The 16,871-nt window shown below is 52.9% G+C and overlaps 10 protein-coding genes across 10 annotated transcripts; 3 read left to right on the forward strand and 7 right to left on the reverse strand.

The window, feature by feature from the left end:
* Nucleotides 1-511: 511 nt before the first annotated feature.
* Nucleotides 512-1,995, forward strand: BO80DRAFT_448461 (putative MFS transporter Seo1; the record flags this gene model as incomplete). Its single annotated transcript, XM_025721671.1, has 4 exons — nucleotides 512-668; nucleotides 717-967; nucleotides 1,014-1,919; nucleotides 1,987-1,995. 4 exons carry the CDS (start codon nucleotides 512-514, stop codon nucleotides 1,993-1,995), a joined length of 1,323 nt encoding a protein of 440 aa, XP_025571613.1.
* Nucleotides 1,996-2,383: 388 nt separating this feature from the next.
* On the reverse strand, nucleotides 2,384-2,858 carry BO80DRAFT_496363 (uncharacterized protein; the record flags this gene model as incomplete). The annotated part of the gene is made up of 2 exons (XM_025724015.1): nucleotides 2,384-2,794; nucleotides 2,847-2,858. 2 exons carry the CDS (start codon nucleotides 2,856-2,858, stop codon nucleotides 2,459-2,461), a joined length of 348 nt encoding a protein of 115 aa, XP_025571614.1. The 3' UTR covers nucleotides 2,384-2,458.
* A 583-nt stretch (nucleotides 2,859-3,441) lies between these two features.
* On the reverse strand, nucleotides 3,442-3,705 carry BO80DRAFT_364297 (uncharacterized protein; the record flags this gene model as incomplete). The annotated part of the gene is made up of 2 exons (XM_025716144.1): nucleotides 3,442-3,608; nucleotides 3,636-3,705. Coding segments are annotated over 2 exons (237 nt in total), but the record flags the coding sequence as incomplete, so codon positions are not given.
* A 305-nt stretch (nucleotides 3,706-4,010) lies between these two features.
* BO80DRAFT_504817 (putative MFS transporter) lies at nucleotides 4,011-5,799 on the reverse strand (the record flags this gene model as incomplete). The annotated part of the gene is made up of 4 exons (XM_025724447.1): nucleotides 5,415-5,799; nucleotides 4,826-5,363; nucleotides 4,205-4,772; nucleotides 4,011-4,017 (listed from the first exon to the last, which is right to left on the reverse strand). Exons 1-4 carry the CDS (start codon nucleotides 5,667-5,669, stop codon nucleotides 4,011-4,013), a joined length of 1,368 nt encoding a protein of 455 aa, XP_025571616.1. The 5' UTR covers nucleotides 5,670-5,799.
* A 762-nt stretch (nucleotides 5,800-6,561) lies between these two features.
* BO80DRAFT_496365 (germin family protein) lies at nucleotides 6,562-7,414 on the reverse strand (the record flags this gene model as incomplete). Its single annotated transcript, XM_025724016.1, has 3 exons — nucleotides 7,242-7,414; nucleotides 7,045-7,190; nucleotides 6,562-6,974 (listed from the first exon to the last, which is right to left on the reverse strand). Exons 1-3 carry the CDS (start codon nucleotides 7,373-7,375, stop codon nucleotides 6,562-6,564), a joined length of 693 nt encoding a protein of 230 aa, XP_025571617.1. The 5' UTR covers nucleotides 7,376-7,414.
* Nucleotides 7,415-7,844: 430 nt separating this feature from the next.
* On the reverse strand, nucleotides 7,845-9,604 carry BO80DRAFT_414899 (Zn(II)2Cys6 transcription factor; the record flags this gene model as incomplete). Its single annotated transcript, XM_025718120.1, has 2 exons — nucleotides 9,477-9,604; nucleotides 7,845-9,410 (listed from the first exon to the last, which is right to left on the reverse strand). Exons 1-2 carry the CDS (start codon nucleotides 9,585-9,587, stop codon nucleotides 7,845-7,847), a joined length of 1,677 nt encoding a protein of 558 aa, XP_025571618.1. The 5' UTR covers nucleotides 9,588-9,604.
* Nucleotides 9,605-10,131: 527 nt separating this feature from the next.
* Nucleotides 10,132-10,986, reverse strand: BO80DRAFT_467882 (RidA family protein). The gene is made up of 3 exons (XM_025722890.1): nucleotides 10,910-10,986; nucleotides 10,661-10,835; nucleotides 10,132-10,611 (listed from the first exon to the last, which is right to left on the reverse strand). Exons 2-3 carry the CDS (start codon nucleotides 10,770-10,772, stop codon nucleotides 10,316-10,318), a joined length of 408 nt encoding a protein of 135 aa, XP_025571619.1. The 5' UTR covers nucleotides 10,773-10,835; nucleotides 10,910-10,986; the 3' UTR covers nucleotides 10,132-10,315.
* Nucleotides 10,987-11,169: 183 nt separating this feature from the next.
* Nucleotides 11,170-13,149, forward strand: BO80DRAFT_428313 (LipA and NB-ARC domain protein). Its single transcript, XM_025720225.1, has one exon. It carries the CDS (start codon nucleotides 11,223-11,225, stop codon nucleotides 13,047-13,049), a length of 1,827 nt encoding a protein of 608 aa, XP_025571620.1. The 5' UTR covers nucleotides 11,170-11,222; the 3' UTR covers nucleotides 13,050-13,149.
* An 805-nt stretch (nucleotides 13,150-13,954) lies between these two features.
* Nucleotides 13,955-15,183, forward strand: BO80DRAFT_428314 (putative glutamine-serine-proline rich protein). Its single transcript, XM_025720226.1, has one exon. It carries the CDS (start codon nucleotides 13,977-13,979, stop codon nucleotides 15,030-15,032), a length of 1,056 nt encoding a protein of 351 aa, XP_025571621.1. The 5' UTR covers nucleotides 13,955-13,976; the 3' UTR covers nucleotides 15,033-15,183.
* Nucleotides 15,184-15,373: 190 nt separating this feature from the next.
* Nucleotides 15,374-16,495, reverse strand: BO80DRAFT_193778 (uncharacterized protein). The gene is made up of 3 exons (XM_025714136.1): nucleotides 15,791-16,495; nucleotides 15,518-15,649; nucleotides 15,374-15,435 (listed from the first exon to the last, which is right to left on the reverse strand). The coding sequence occupies exon 1, from the start codon at nucleotides 16,405-16,407 to the stop codon at nucleotides 15,835-15,837; it is 573 nt and encodes a 190-aa protein (XP_025571622.1). The 5' UTR covers nucleotides 16,408-16,495; the 3' UTR covers nucleotides 15,374-15,435; nucleotides 15,518-15,649; nucleotides 15,791-15,834.
* Between the last annotated feature and the right edge of the window lie 376 nt (nucleotides 16,496-16,871).

Here is a 16,871-nt window from a genome sequence, read left to right on the forward strand (position 1 = left end):
AAACATGTTCTGGCCATGAGCACGGTCCGTGTCTCAAAAAGATAAAGATGTCACGAAAGCCCCGCTTTCTTGCGTGACAGTCCACTACTGACTGATCTGGATATATACACGGGGAGCGACAAGCATCTGACGGGATCAGATAAGCTCCAAATTTCGGTCCTGATCTCTCGAATGACATTATGTCTTGATCAACCACATCCCATGTCTTCAGCATCAAGCATCACAGGGTAGTGATTACCTGTAGCAACTATATGACCATGGCAAGATGAAAGGCGGTTTGGAAAGAATGCTGCATCAACCGAGCACGCCTTATCACCTCCTCCTACCACAATCGGCAACGACCCCATGTCTATATCTGCAGCCAAGCAAGCTACGGACAAGTTCCGCCTAAGCTGCATCTCGCAGATCGCCATGTGCATATCCCGCCGAAAATGGTGACATGTTCTCTGCAGCTCAAATGGTTCTTAAATCCCGACCGACGGCATCACTGTCCACCAACAACACCGTCACAATGGCCTCTCCCAAACAGCGTCGATGGTACCAGATGCGCTGGTTCTCCGAGGAGGACAGTCATGCAGATCGGAAATTGATCCTCAAGCTTGATGCTCTTATTGTTCCCTATGCTTTTCTGTCCTACTGGACGAAATACATTGATCAGGCTAACCTGAGTGAGTCCGTCGTACTTCTCGTCGACAATTGCTAACTCTACGCTCTAGACAATGCCTATGTATCGGGAATGCAAGAAGATCTTGGTCTGCGTGGCGATGACCTGGTGAACATGCAGACAATGTACACCGTTGGTGCGGTGGTTGGCCAGCTTCCCTTTGCCTACCTCTTCACGCGCGTGCCCATCTCATGGCTCATCCCCATCATGGACATTCTGTGGGGAGTGTTCACTCTTCTGCAGTATCGAGCCACCTCGTATAGTGAGATGATGGCCTATCGATTTCTGGTGGGATGGTTCGAGGTAAGCCCTCCCCCTCGATCCCCTGACTACTTCTCACCCTTTCCAGGCGGCATTCTTCCCCGGAATGCATTACATCTTCGGCGCATGGTATCGCGGCGACGAAATCGCTCGTCGCGGCGGCTGCTTCTACGTGGGCCTCACACTAGGCACACTGACCGCCAGCCTCATCCAAGCCGGGGCCTCCTCCCGACTCGACGGAGTAGCCGGCCTCGCGGGCTGGCGCTGGATGTTCATCATCTGCGCGATCATCACCATCCCCATCGGCATCCTAGGATTCTTCGTCCTCCCAGGCACCCCGGAGAAACCCAACCGGCTCATCCTGCGCGACGAAGACATCCAACGCGGGCGCGAACGCCTCGAACGCACCGGTCACCGCTTCACCATCACCGGCTTCTCGATCCTAGACACGGTGAAATCCCTCTTCCGCAACCGCAAATTCTACATCTTCCTCATTCTCGACATTCTCTTCTGGAACGCGAGCCTCCACACCTCGGCAGGCGGATACCTCCTCTGGCTGAAATCGCTGAAGCGGTACAGCACCGCCACGCTGAACAACCTCTCGGCCATCGCCCCAGCCCTCGGCATCTTCTACACCCTCTTCATCTGCTTCCTCTCCGATCTCTGCCTGGGGCCGGCATGGGCTATCGTGCTTGCCCACACGTGGAATAGCTTGGGACTGCTGATCCTCACGATCTGGAATGTCCCCGAGTCAGCGAAGTGGTTTGCCTTTTCAACCATCTATGCATCCGTGGCTATGTCGAGCGTGCTGTACGGGTGGGTAAATACCGAGCTACGGTACTCGCCGCAGGAGCGGGCAGTAGTGCTGGTGGTGATTAACGCGGTGGCGCAGTCGACGACGGCGTGGACGCCGTTGCTGGTGTTCCCGACGGTCGAGGGACCTCGCTTTACCAAGGGATATGCTTTTACGTTGGCGTGTGCGTTGAGTTTGATTGTGAGTACTATTGGGGTGTGGGCGGTTTGGCGGAGGAAGGCCGTGCATGCTGAGGTTGAGGATGTAGTTGTTGTGACGGGGAAGAGGGATACAAGTGGAAGGATGAGATGTGTGGTGGGATCGTAGAACTCAAAGGATTTTTTTTTCCAATTGGCTCGTTAGATTCCAGTAAGGCGCTCAACTTGATATTCATCATTGCACCGCAGCCGTGATCGCAGGGGTGCTAGCAGAGCAGGGAGCACCGCGTTCCGACCCCACGGGAGATGAACATCTCACGCACAACCCCACTCAAGACCACCACAAAGACAATCCAAAAGAACTACAAGGGCTTTCTCCAAAAAAGATCCAGGGTCCAAACAAACGAGGGAATTACAACGAACCAAAAAGGCCGCGTCATCACACCCCCAAAGCCTTGGCAACTATCCCCAACACAGCCAGCTAAACATAAACCCGGATAGCACTACCCACTACTCACTAGTCCTCATACACCCAACCAAGCAACCCAACCAGCCGACCCCATCTCCCTCACGATATATTCTCTATTCGCAAACAACCTCATTACTCAAAAACGTGGCATCCACCTCCCAACACAGCGTCTCACTCGTAACCTCATACTCCCCATACAGGGAATCCTCCGTACATCCCGTCGCCGTATACATCTTCAACACCGGCGCGGTACCCTCATCACAAGCACCGGAGTAGATGTGCGCGGAGAAAGATTTCAGAGGGAGACCGTTGGCGGGGCCGCAGGCGCCGGAGATCACGTTGGCGGATTCGATGCTCGGTGAGACGCATTCGGTTAGGTAGTAGCCGCTGAAGGCGATGTCGAGGGTTGCGGTGGCAGTCGCTGTGGTGAGGAGGGTGAGGGTGAGGGTCTAGATGTATCGTCAGAATTGAGGATGGGATTTTTTAAGGGGGGTGACGGACCTTGAATTGCATGATTGCTAGCCGGGGGTGCTAAGTTCAGGATTTAGTGTAGTAGGAGTAGGGTTCGTTGTATGAAAGTATTCCGTATGTTCCTCTCCCTCCAAAACCCAGGGGAAATTCATAACCTTTATAGTCACTCTGAAAAGCAAGCTATCAGATACTCCATCCACATCTCTACACCTCGAGACGGTCATATGACTGGTGCCAAGACGAGCGGATGGCTTCAGCGAGATCTTATCAGATCCATATTCCTAATCGGGTAGTCTACTCCTTTGATTGTTCTTATTTCCGATGGTTTGCCAAGCTTTTCTCGTATTTCGGGTCACCAGACCCAGTGTTGCTAGGAGGGATGATGGATGGATGGCTTTCCTGATTGGGTGAGGTATGTTAAGTCTGCGGAGTACGGAGTAGGAGTAGGAGTATGAAAAGGGGCCTAGGATGTAGCAGTTGGATGGTTGGGTTAGGAGTATGTAAAGAGGAAGCGGCGAGTTGTGACCAATCAATGTTCAGATTAAGGAGTTCAGACTTCACTGAACAGGAGCAATTGTTCAGAAGGGCTGACTCAATGGAACCGGCGGGTAGACTGGTTTTATAGCTAAGCTGGGTGGATGGAATCACCCGCAGGTGAGGCTGTCGGACGTGTGTAGAATAAGTCCACTGTCGTTACAACAACACAATTGAAGCCAACAGCAGACATAAACCACCCGTGAATTATGAATAATAAAAAAGAAAAGGAAGAATACATACAACAGAAGGGATTCGCTGGTGGTCACCCACCCAACTACTAACCTCCCGGCGTGTGGCTTAAGTACGGCTGAGCGGACGGGAAGCCCTGTTCTCCACACCCTGTGGTCGTATGTACATACCATCTTCTAGAATTAGCTCATGTAGTGCGATATGCTGAAAAGGAGGCAGACAGAATTTACTGGTAGTTACCAACTCAAGTAATATATCCCTGTGTGTGATTTGGATGTGGGGAAGTAGGGCGGGTGCTGTTTAGTTGAGATGGTAGAAGGCTGCTTATAGTTGCGTGACGGGTAGAGCTAGGATGATTCAGTGAGTATATATATAATAGATGGAGGGGGTATACTTTTAAGTAGGCAGAACCTGCCAGTTTATTCTATTCCCTCATAACCGTGGACACGTACAACAAAATCAAATATTCTATAGTCTATCATGGATATCATCTATAATAACTTCTATAAACATAATGTCATCAGTCCTCCATAAAACAACACCCCACACCAATATATACAAAAGCCCCCCAAAAAACCTACATCAACCTCCCCTCCGACCACATTCTTAACCTCCCCCCCAACCACCAAAACCCCACCGGCACCGGCACCAACACGACACACACCGCCCCCAAGACACTCGTCGCGTCCGCGACCCCCAACCCCGCCAACATCCTCCCCGCAAATAACGGAAACGCCGCCCCAAACACACTCCGCATTGCCCCATTCACCCCCATCGCACTATTCGCCATGCCCGTAAAACAATCCACAATATAACTAAACCCCTGGATGAAGAGCAAGTACATGCCGCTTCCGATGAGGAGGTTCGCGCAGACGGGACTGGCCCAGGGGATGGAAGGCGTGGCGGTCCACGCGTACCAGAACATGCCGGCGGGGATGAGACAGCCGCCGAGGATCATGGGGGGGAGACGCGCCTCGGGGAGGAATTTCCCGGTGGTGGGATCGTGCGAGTGGTGGCGGAAGTAGAGGTGGTTGTAGAGGAGCATGAGGATGGTGGTGAGGAGGATGCCCGTGATGAGGCCGAGGAGGGGGAGGGTGTTGAGGCCGGTGGGCCAGCCGCGGAGGGTGCCGAAGGTGTAGGGGTAGGATTGGTAGAAGAGGTAGAGGATGCCGTAGAGGAGGGATTGGTAGATGGTGAGGAGGGTGAGGATGGGTTGGGTGAGGATGAGCCCTGTGCTGTTTAGAAAGAGTGGTCTGGTGGGAAGGGATGGGGGAAGGACGTACAGAATGGACGGATGAGGTAGAGTTTTGCGATTTGTCCGAGATTACTATTGCTGTCTTGTTTCTCTTTCTCCGTCTCCGAAGGAGATTCGAGACTAGAAGCTTTGCAGGATTGGGCGCGCTGCAGGACGATCGGGGGATAGGTCTCGGGGAAAAGCACGACGGCGATGAGCGCCAGGCCCAGCCCGCAAATGATCATCACCCACATGGTCCAGCGCCAGTGCAAGGGCGAAGCGACGATGAAGCCGCCAAAGACAGGGCCGAATGTCGGCCCCGAGAACATCAGCGCCACGGCAATCGCCATTGCGTTGCCGCGCTGTTCCGTTGCGAAACAATCGCTGACGACGCCCCCCATGACCGCAACGGGCGAGATACCAAACAATCCCGCGAAGAAACGTCCGACGAGGACGGTGGCGAGATTAGTGCCCAAGGCGGGCATTAATTCAAAAAGTGCGGAGATGGTCACCCCGATGATCAGCGGCCATTTGCGGCCGAACTTTTCGGACAGCGGGCCGAAGGTGAGGAAGCCGAAGATGTAGCCCTAGTCAGGGTCAGTTTCGATGCAAAGAAGCTAGTACTAAGGATTCCATACCACTAGAAATAATGTAGTTGTGAGAATGGCCACTTCCTTGTCAATGTGAAACTCCTCCATAATTTCCGCTTGTGCAGGACTCAAGATGCTGCTGGCCACCGTGGCTAGGATGTTCATGAGACCGAGGATCATGATTACCCGGACCTTTTTGGCCATGGGCCAGTTGTGTGGGTGCTCAGGGTCGATGTCAACCAACCGAATGTTCGCTGCTTCAACATCCCTCTCCGCCACGGCTATTGCCGTCAAGGGTCCCATTGATGCTGATCGTGTCAAAGCACACTAGCAAACACTAACGAAGATCGACACTGGGTATGAGCGGGTGGATCTAAACCTAGACAGAACCTAAATCACTTCTAAAATCACAATGCATCGGTCTGATTGGCAGTCAGACACATAAGAAAAAACAAGCTGAACCTTCAAATTGTCTACCCAGGGCTACTGTGAGGGGCGGGCTCTGCCGAGCCCAGTATATATTTGCTAATACCAAGCACACCCCAACTCCCCGCATCAAATTTTCCAATCTCCGTGAGGAGAAATATTTTTCGTGAGGGGAAACTCTGTCTACATTCACCGTGTAGAGGCTGAGTGGGGCGTGGATGAGGCTAGACCAGGGTTTTGCACGCCGGAAACGTGATTCAAGCTCCACTTGAGCCATGCCATTGGTTCAGTGCAGTGCAGAATCCGGCAGGGATTTTGGCAGCCCAAACAGATCCCGGAATCGAGTCATGCCAAGGTTTTCGCGGAGATGGTTCGGTGATGGGTCGGATTTCCAATGGTCTGTCGTGCGGGGTATTGCCTATTATAAAGGTGTAGTACTTGCATGGTGAATCCAGGTTTGAATATGCAGTGATTCAAATTCCTGGAATATGCTCCAACAAGTGTTAATACTGCACGATTGTCAGTATCTCAATGAGGAGACCGAAAGTAGGAGATTTGGTACGGAACAAGAGTCATGATATCCCACTCGCTAACAAAGAAAAGGAGATTTAGATAGGGCTTGACGTTGATGACATCTCTACCCTCCTAACTGACAAGCAAAACAAAAAGATCACAGAATGCATCCATCTCTGCGCACATAACCTATAAAACCAATCTATACTCCCCCCTCCTCTCCCTCTCCACACCCATCCACCAACCCCCCTTAAAATCACAACCCACACCTCCCCAAACACTCCTCCACCCTAACCACCATATCCCTCGGAATCGCCCCCCTCAGCCTCTCCAACTCCTCCCCCGTAATACTCCCCCCAAACGACCTCTCCACCACCCCATCCCCAAACGCAAACAGCTGTTCCGCCACCAACCCCACCGCAAACTCATCCGACGTGAACGCGGCCGTGAAATTCGCCGCCTCGCAGTCGGGGTTCACTTGCGTGTGGAATGAGCCGGCGGGGTAGATGGTGACTTGCCCGGCGTGGAGGTCGGTGCGGATTACCCGTTGGGTGTTGTTTTTGTCGAGGACACCGGTCTCGGGGATCATGGAGGAGAGGATGTGGCCTGAGGTTAGGGCGAAGAGTTCGGTGGCGCGCGGGTGCAGGTGGATGAAGGTCATGCTGCAGGCTTTTTTTTGAGGGTTAGTTGGTGGTTGGGAGGGATGGGTTGGGGGAGGTATTGGGGGGGGAGGGGGTACGTGGGAGTTGGGACATGCTGATGGCTGCGCCGACGCCGACGAGAGCGGGCCAGTTTTGGCTCGTCGCGACGGGGAGGTCTTCGGTGTTGGTGAAGTTGAAGACGAAGTCGGAATCGTTGGGGAGGAGTTGGTAGCGTTCGATGGCACTGATGGGGTTGGGTTAGAGGATGGGGTGAGGAGGGTTAGGGCTGACTTACGTATCGGCGAGGCGGAGTTGGGCTGTTAAGCTGAGATCGGAGTTGGAGCGGGGGGGGATCGGTTGTGGTAGTGCTGCTGCGTGGAGGGTGAGAGTAAGTAGGATGATAGTGAAGGACATGGTGAATGTGAGCATGATCGTGGTAGTTAGAACTTAAGAGGTTATTGATTTTGGAAAGGAGTAGATGGTGAATATGCTGGAGGATGTTGGTTTTAATCGAGCAGGTAACGGGCTTTATATACTCGTAGATCCTTATATTTGTCGGTTTAGCTTACCATATCAGGCTATGTCTGCAAAGACAACTAGGTCATCCAAATCAATTCCAAATGCACATCACAGCCACATGCCTCTTCCATACAATGTTGTCGCCAAGGTCATTGTTCTGTAGTGCGCCGCTCTGGCGTATTACTAATACGCCGCAGTTATCCGTCGTATGCAGGGTTGATGCAGGGCTTCTGCTACGGCTATAAGCCGCACCTTGGCAGCGGCTGTACTCGTACTCTTACAGCTTACTTCCTTGGCGAGGCTATGGTAGGACGTGATCCACCCTGGCTGCTTATTGCTGAATACAGTTGCTCACGAGAAATAGTTACAATACCTAAAACTAACAATCTCTATCACTGCAAGTAATCGGGACGAGTTCCTGCTTAGCCAAATACATCCTCTCCGGCCACCACATTTCAACACCACCCAACTGACATAAGACATTCTGTGTCTTCATCAGGGAGATCACCTGGCCAAGTTCCCACTCTCCGATATTTCTAATCCACCATACCCCATCCAGCAACATGACCAGGACCAGCCAATGAGCGAAAATATCCATCGCTAGAACATGCATCGCAGTCAGTGGTAATCTCCCTGTTGCAGCCGAGCCTTGTGTTCTTCCCTCCGCAGGACAATCCAAGACCGACTGTACGAGATTAAGAAACTCGGTCGGTGCTTGGTTCAGAAAAGACATGATAATACGTCGGAGAACCCGCGGGGACTCCATCGATGTGACACTGATCATATATCGTGCTACCCAGGGTGTGACGGCACGGGAACATCCGAGTATGGACATGTGTTGATGATTCCACGGGGTCTCGGGCATCTTTCTCTCGCGACTTTCTCGTGGTAATAGCGCTGCAGATGTGCATTTTTCCAGGATAGATACGGTTTCCAGACATGCGTGGAGTCGTCGATCAGCGCTGCTACGAGATGCAGAAGCATGCGGCTGCGGGCCTTGTAGCAGCTGAGCAGCTGTGCATTGTGCTCTCTTGCGGAGACTCCTTAGAGCTCGATCATAGGTCGATGCGACGAGAGGCAGGAACAGACGCTTTGTTTTCGAGGAAGGACCGTCTTGGGGTGATAAGATAGCATTCCCTGTGGCTGGCATTGTGCGACGGGATTCTAATCGCGGATCTACCACCTCGCTGGTAGCAGCTTCGACAATATTGTTGAGCACAGCGGTAGATGCCGTATGTGCTGCGCGAGTAAAGGAAATCCACTGCGAATGTTGCGGTAATAATTCGGTCGGGAGTCGCTGTCCATATCGCTTGGCCGTGGCCGCCAAATGGACACGGATGGAGTGACTAGCCGATGCATACAAAACCATCAACGCCGCGTTGGCGAGAACATTATCGTAGGATTCGGAGTTTTGCATCGTGGCTTGAATGTGGCGGAGGGAAGCCCGGTGATGGCGTTCCGCTAGCGCCAGGAGCTCTTGGATTTCTGTTAATTTCTGGGAATCGAGTGGGTTTCGGGTCTGTTCGTGGGCAATGTCGTGGCATTTGCACGCTGCTGCCAAGCTTAGCAAGGAGGACATGACCGCCTTGCATTTGAAGGCGAGATTCGGGACCCCGACTGCGAGAGCGTGGAGATCGAGATGGTCGACCGGGATGGTTTGGCTGGTGTGTGTGAGGTAGTGGGCTAAGAGGCTGAGTTCGGTCGCATGGAGAGGATCTGGGGAGGGTGAGTTCAAGTCGGGGTTGTCCTCTTCTGTAGTAAGTTGTGGAGAAAGACTAAGTTGGCTAATGGATGGAGGAATGTCATTTGACAGCACGACCGGCACAGTCCTGGAATTGGGGGAAGATGACTCCGTGTCCGACCCGCTCGTACTCAAACGGGGCTGGTATCGACATGGACACGAGCGTCGGGTACATCGCGAGCAACTCGGTCGCAACTCGTCGCACTATTTACAATCAGAGACTCGTCCCAACTGCAATAGGATTAACACAGCATCTGCAGGGTACAGTACCTTCTTGCGTTGCTGCTTGCATCTGAGACAACCATTGCGGGACTTTTCGTGTGCCCTGCGAATCCGATATCCAGACACTTGAATTCCTGAAGATGTCGTATCGGTAGCCATATCGCCGGCTACAATGCGGGACAACGAAATTGAGGGTCTGGGGAGGGCAGTTGGGCGTATTAGTAAAGCGACCTCGGAAGGCTGAGTTTACTCAGCCTCATGAGTGGAGATGTTGCCGTACAAAGTCAGCACTAACGATTTAGGTTTATAAGATTTGTTACGATTGGGTGGTTCAACTGACGAGGCTCTGCTGATTTAATTAACATGATTAGAGTTATTCGACAGTGATGATTAAATCGCTCACAAGCCAGTAAGCGCTGATGTCTTGGCATCACTTGGAGAGTCGTATCCTCTCTGCAAACGGCCATAGTTAGAGAACATAGTCTAGTCTTGTCAGAAGCCTAAGAGGGATTACGGACAGTCTTAGAGCAGCACGACAGGAATAGTGTGTCATTCGTATCGCGGGTCATGCGGCTTGAAAACCACTTTGTCCACGTTCCAGCTGCGGTGGGGATCAAGCCACTTACAAACAGCGCTTCAATTATTCGAACCAAGTATCTCAGCCACAAAATGACCTGTATCCTTTATCATCGAAAACTGGATTGATACTCATGACACACAGATAAATGCCCAAGTGAGACATGCGTCGGGCCGAGATGCATCGCAGACCCACGTATCACCATTACAATACTATACGCCTCCCATCATCGAAATCCTTGAGGGGAATATCTCCACACCCTGTAGCCACAACACTCTCAAACCCCCTCCCCCGGCCTGGCCCCAAGCATCTACTTCGGATCATGCGCCACAACCTCAATCTCAACCCTCATATCATCCTCCCCCAACCTCGTAACGCCCACACACGTCCAAATCGGCTCATGATCCGGCATATACTTCCTAAAATTCCTCACCATGGCCTCCAACGCCTCATCATTAATCGGGACATGATACGAATTCACCCGGAACACCTGTTCCCAGCCCTTTCCGCCGGCGTTCTGCAGATTCAGTTCCACGTTTTTGAACGCTTGGTCGATTTGCGCGTTGATTTCTTTGTAGAAGACGCCCGTGGTGGGGTCCCAGCCGCCTGGGGATGTTAGATTGGTTTGGGGTTGGGTGGAAGGTTGGGGGGCTACCTTGGCCGGCGCATTCGATGCGGTCGCCGATGCGGACGGCTTGGCTGTATTTGAATTTTTGTTGGTTGCGTTTGCCGACGCCGTCGTAGTTGTAGTAGGTTAGGTGGGACATGATGATTATTTTGAGAAGAGTGGACTTGGGATGTGAGGAAGCGCTATTGCAGATTTGGTGGATCTTTGAGATCAGTGGTCAGCTCCTTTATAAGTTTGTCGTATCGCGGAATATATCTTCCGTCGATGAGGTCATACTAATAGCAGACAAAGAATTCGGGATTCTTCTTCGTGAGGGGTATTTTGCTGCCTTCACGCCCCACACTTATATGGAGTACATGTTGAAAAAAGCCCCAGTAAGATCAGATGGGGTTATTCACATGGTAGTTGGGTGCATCTTCAAATACTACCCTCCCATTGACGTATAACTATCTTATCTTATCTCTAGCTGACTCAGCAATCCGCAGCATCCGATCGACATCACGACTCAGCGACCATTAGGGGTCAGGGGTCTAACACTGCATTCGACACAAATGGATCGAGAACATTTATTACATTGTGGTGCATCACTATGGCCACCAATCACCACTTGAAACGCAAACCCCTCCCTGAAACCTGCTCTGATGGCACCATCCGCGGTGTCATCACTATTTCGCCTCCACCCACCCCCGATAAGCAGCAGCAGCAGCAGCAGCATCAAAAACGAGACCCATCACCTCAACCACCACGACCCCATCGTCCACCACCACCCTATACACCTCCACTCCCCATCCGCGCCGCAACCACCCACTATGACCAACAACGTCCCCCCTCCCCCCTCCCACCCCCCCCCGCCACAACCGATCTTCCAACCCCTCCGTCAACCGCCCAAAAAGCCTACCACGAAGCGCGCCACTTCCTCGGCGGCCTCATAACCCACCCAACTGAAAGCACCAAAGCCATCACCATCCTCCGACACTCCCACGGGGTCGTCTTCTACCGCGGCAGCACCACCTCCGTCACCATCTCCATCTTCTCCACCACCCCCCTCCCCGCCGACCGTACCCTCTGGCTCCAAAGCAAAGGCTGGACCGGCAAAACCGGCATGCGCACAAAAGCTCTCCTTCGACTGACCGACGACTGGCTCAACGTGACCCCCACGTTACCTGTTCGCGCCGAACAAGTTGACCCGGCGGATGAACGCGCCTGGCAGAGAGATATCACCAAGTTTCGGAAAAAGGCGCCCGCGAAGATTCGCGATACGCATGTGCTTCGGGAGACGGTTGTGGTGCGGATACCGGTGGAAGCTGGGGATGGGTACTTTCAGCTGGTGTTGTGTAGGGGCGAGAAGAAGGTGATGTGTTATAGTCCGGTGTTTCGGGTGTTGTCGACGAGTTTGAGTCCGAGTTCGATGCGTGGGGCGAGTTTGTCGACGATGCCGTTCGAGATGGGCGCGATGGTGCTGGGCATGTATGTGCAGACGGCGGCGGAGGCGGTCGTCGCGCCGGTTACGTCGGCTGTTCAGAGTAAGGTGCAGCCGTATCAGCCTAGTTGGGTGACGCAGACCGCGGCGGAGACGGCGTATTCGGTTAGTGGGGTTGGGGATCGGGTGAATTCGGTGTTGGGGATGGGGGATGATGGGGTTGGTGAAGGGAACGGAACGAGGGATGTACAGCAAGGGCATCAGGTGGCGTTGGAGGATGGGCCAACAGCGCCATTTCCTGTGGATTTTAGTGCAAGGGTCGAGATGGAAGAGAGTGATTCTCGGTTTAGGTTGGCTAGAGTTCCTGATCTGGTGCTTGATAGGTATCATGGATTTTTCTTTGGGTGGGTGAGAGCCGAGAGCGATGGCCCTACGGCACAAAGGGGCCCTGGTTCTGCGCCAGGGCCGTGGCAGGGCATCGTCTTATCGATGGTATACTGGGATCCGACGCAGCAGACCAGAATCAACCTCTCACAGGCCATGAGAAAGGTCACGACGATTCGGTTCATCGACGAGCCTGCCGTGCCTTTTCGAACTCAAACTCGGGTGCAGGTTCGAATCATGGGCTTCCTCCGTCCCGATGTGCCTCCCCCGAGAGGTCAAACAGAAAAGGATCTCATCGCTGCTCGGGAGGCTACCGCGGAGGCGGCCATGCTAGCTGACGCGTGCGATGTGTCCTACGCGCAGAGTGTCCTAGAACATCCTGCTTGGGCAGCAGATACACCTCTAGTAACAGAAACAAGGAATATAGGTACAAATGAAGCAAGCGGAAGCGGGTCCTGGATGGATCGAACGAGAGAAGGCGTGGAGAACGTCAAATATCGAGGGCAGAAGTTGGCTGAAAAGGTCCCCTTGCACTGGATCGGAGTGAGAGCTCCGACGGACGAGGCAAGGGATAAGCAGATTGCCGTGAATGGGTTTTATATCGTTCGATGATGGTATTGTTTGGACATATTGTAGTATATTTTCATGTAATATAGGGTGATGCGGGCGTAATTGCAGTTCTGTCGATTGAAATCTACATCGCGAATCCGATCGAATAAATGACTATTTCGATCGGTCTAATTGCTAACGTATTGACCCAAGTACATTTTTCGTCCCACTCCAGCCCAACATGACGAGATCCCACACCCTGGCCGTGAAGGGAATAGTGGCAGTGGGGCTGCATGGCCAAGGACGGCCCAACTATTCTTCCACCGCCGGCAGCGAGTTCACCACTCAAGGCAGCATCGATGACCTGTACGGCATTCTTGTGACACGGATCAAAGACCCCGCTTGAAGAGCGGAAGGTGGCAGAAACGCTACTGGGAGATGCTCATCTAGCTCACTCAAACTTGCTGTCTACTAAGTACTAACCAACTCACTAAGCTCATAATCATATAGCACACTCCCGCACCAATCAAGCCCAGCCAGGCACTTCAGGCACAAACTGAGCACTACTTTTTGTGTGGGCATAAATGTAGTGATAACTCACGAAAGTTGCTGCCAAGACCTGAAATGAGCATCATATCCACCGTGTTTCGGCGAAATTTTGAGCCCGCGATGCGCCGAATGGCTGAGAAGTGAGAAGCCGGCGGGGCTGTGCTGGCTCTGTCAGCCCTAAGCCCGCCGCTTGTGGCCCAGTCTGCCCAGAGCTCTCCTCTCCGCCAATCATATTTTGGCTGTCCGTCTGCGCCACTGGTGCCTGATTTCAGCTTACTGGGCCAGGTTAGCGGGGTTTCAGGCAGCCCCTCCCCCAAACCCCGCACAGCCACAGCCTTGTCAGCTTAAGAAGTCCCCTCTCCCAGTCCCAAGTCCCAACTTCTTTGCTTTTCCTCATCTTCACCTCCCTTGGCAGTTTTCACGAATCAACACCAGCACACGATGGCCGCTCAAGAATACTTCGGTGGTGGCTCCAACGACCAGCGTCAACAGAACGCCTCCCCCTGGTCCTCCCCCGCCATCAACACCCCCAGCTCCACCGGCTACGGCTCCTATCCTCCCTCCGTCGAGAACGGCCAGGACCGCTATGGCGCTGCGTCTCCCTACCCGCCCCAGGGCGGAGGCTACAACCGCCCCTACAGCCCATACCAGCAGCCCCACTCGGGCGTCTCCTCGCCTCACCCGAACTACCAGAACCAGAACCAGAACCCCGAATACCCACCCCACAACGGCGGCCGCCCACCCTACCCCCAATACGACCAGTCCGGCCCCGAGCCCCGACCCTACCCCCAGCAAGAAGGCTACGGTTCCCACCAACAGCCCCCTCCTTACTCCCCGGAGTCCACCGACCCCGCCGCAGCCGGTGAGGGCGACAAGGGCCTAATGGGCGCTCTCGCCGGTGGCGCGGCCGGCGGTTTCGCAGGTCACAAAGCCAACCACGGGATTCTGGGCACCATCGGTGGCGCGATGCTCGGATCGGTCGCCGAAGACGGCTTCAAGAAGCACAAGGAGAAGAAGGAGCGTGAAGAAGAGGAGCGTCGGCAGATGGAGGAACGTCGTCGGATGGAGGAACAATACCGCATGGAGGAGCAGCGCCGGATGGAAGAACGACACCGTATGGAGGAGCAGCACAGAATGCAAATGCATCATAGACCCCCTCCGCACCATAGCCCGCCGATGCGCGGTAACTTTTCCTCTTCGTCGAGGGATATTCGGCTCGAGAGTCATCATGATTTGGTGGCTGCGTGTGGTCGCGTCTCGGGTGAGTTGCAGCTTTCGTGTCTTCCGTTGAATAGTGTGTTGTCGAATAGCTGGGGGGAGTTTAAGTGGGCGAGGAATGGAAACTTTGCGGCGTCGGCGAGAAATGTGCGGTTGGTGGATGGGGGTCGGGTTTTGGAGGCGGAGTTGAACGATGGAAATGGGGGATGGAATCGATCTTGGATTCGGTTGGATGAGAGGATTACCAACAATAATGGTAACCTGATGTTCTTGGATTAGATGATGGTTTCTTTCGTTGGGTTGTGCTCGACGAGCTTTTTATACCTTTATTTAGTGCTTTACATAAACTTGGACTCTTTCGCAAACACCATTTGAAGGGACTTCTTACATACAACCGGTAATAAATAAATCCCACCCAGGGCCCTTGAAGTACGGAAAACAGTATATTAGTAGTACTTCACGTGCAGGGCTGGTCAGCGCAAACCAACTCTTGGTTACGTCTCTCTGGGAAGTGTTGGCTTCTGATCGATGTACAACTTAAGACTTATCTTGAATTTCCCGAAGCTTCCGGCCGATATTGCCTGCGCACACCGTTCCAGCTAGATCAGCGATGACTGGGAGGGAATAGGGCCAGACCCCCCTAAAGACAGCTTGAGACCTGCCGTCTAACCCAGAACTCTCCCTATATTCAGGCCGTAGGTCTTAATCAAATACTGTGTTTGTTTTAAAACGCTTGATAGAGGAATGCAATGAGAAACACTCACCTCAAGATTAAATATTATTCCTAGGTGTACGTAACAACTCCCTAGATTAACCAATCCCATTCGATGTTGTGCGACGGCCACTATGGGGATCGGGCCGCGTGGCCAAGGTCATAAGAGATGCGTGTTCTGTGCCTGGCGACTTGGAATCTTAGACTTTGGTCGATAGCTGAGCTGTGAGGTAGGGACCTCATTCCTGGAAACGTACCTAGGGACGGCCTTGATATGAGTGAATGTCTCCATAGATCAGAGTAACAATATTCCACGCAACATTACCTCCGCGACAATCCTTTAAGCATAAACCCCCTTATCATCTTGAATCAAAAAGCCGCAAAATACCGAATAGCCATCTGTTCAAGCATCTGTGCACTGAATGAGAGCTCGTTATCCACATCGACATCAGAAGAAAGCGGAGGGATGCCATCCCCATCGAAAATAGTCGCCAGCGGAAGAACAAGGGGCGCTCCCGTGACCGTTACATTTCCAGGGCCCACACGAGTGAGTATAATACGTTGGATGCATCGCGCCGGGCCTCCCATCCGCGCAGTAACAGATCGCGTAACAATCCTACGCTGTACCATCGCCCTCTCCCAACGCTCAATTCTAATTTCCAATTTCTCTAGGTCAAGAACCACCAGAAGAACAATCCGAGTGCGTTTGTCCGAGGCGTCAAGCCATATACGTGCGTCGGTCTTGAGCCGCTCATAGCTCTCAAGCACGCCGATCTCCACGACGAGGGAAGGATAATCGTCCCGATTGCGCGTGGTTGTTGGTATCCAGCTCTCATTTGCGGTTTTGTATACACTTCCGTGGACCATCTCTTTCCTGGTCGTCCCTTGCGGTCGGAGCTCTTTCTCTGAGAGATTGAAAACCCCGAGGCGGTGTTGTATCATGTTGAAGATAAATCTAGATAGACTTTCGTGGGCCTCGTCTGTAAGTTTTATTATTAAGCATTCCTTGTTTTTGAAGAATGTATTGGGAAGGGATGGAAGGGTGTGCTTTCTTTGTCGCTCATTGTCCAAAGCTATGAGGTCCGTTGGCTTGAAGCTGGTTATTTGGATGTACTGGGCTAGGTTTTCTTTTTCGAAAGATTCGAGTTTGTTTTGGATGAATTTGAGGAGGTCTTTTGTGGTGTCGAATCGGAGTCTGTTGGTGGGGGGATTCGGTATGTTGCTGGTGTTACGTCGGTGCCGCTGTCGCTGCTAGTGGTGATATTGGCTGGATGAAGGGGCAGTCTGGAGGACTGCATTTTGATGATGAAGTTGATGGCCGGAGTAGTAGGTTGTTTGATACAGCTCGAGGTTGTGTGATTTGGAGGATGGTGTTGGGATGGAGACAACCGGAGAAGATCCGGGTC

This window comes from Aspergillus ibericus, assembly GCF_003184845.1.
Source record: "Aspergillus ibericus CBS 121593 unplaced genomic scaffold BO80scaffold_46, whole genome shotgun sequence".
NCBI classification, from domain to species: Eukaryota; Fungi; Ascomycota; class Eurotiomycetes; order Eurotiales; family Aspergillaceae; genus Aspergillus; species Aspergillus ibericus.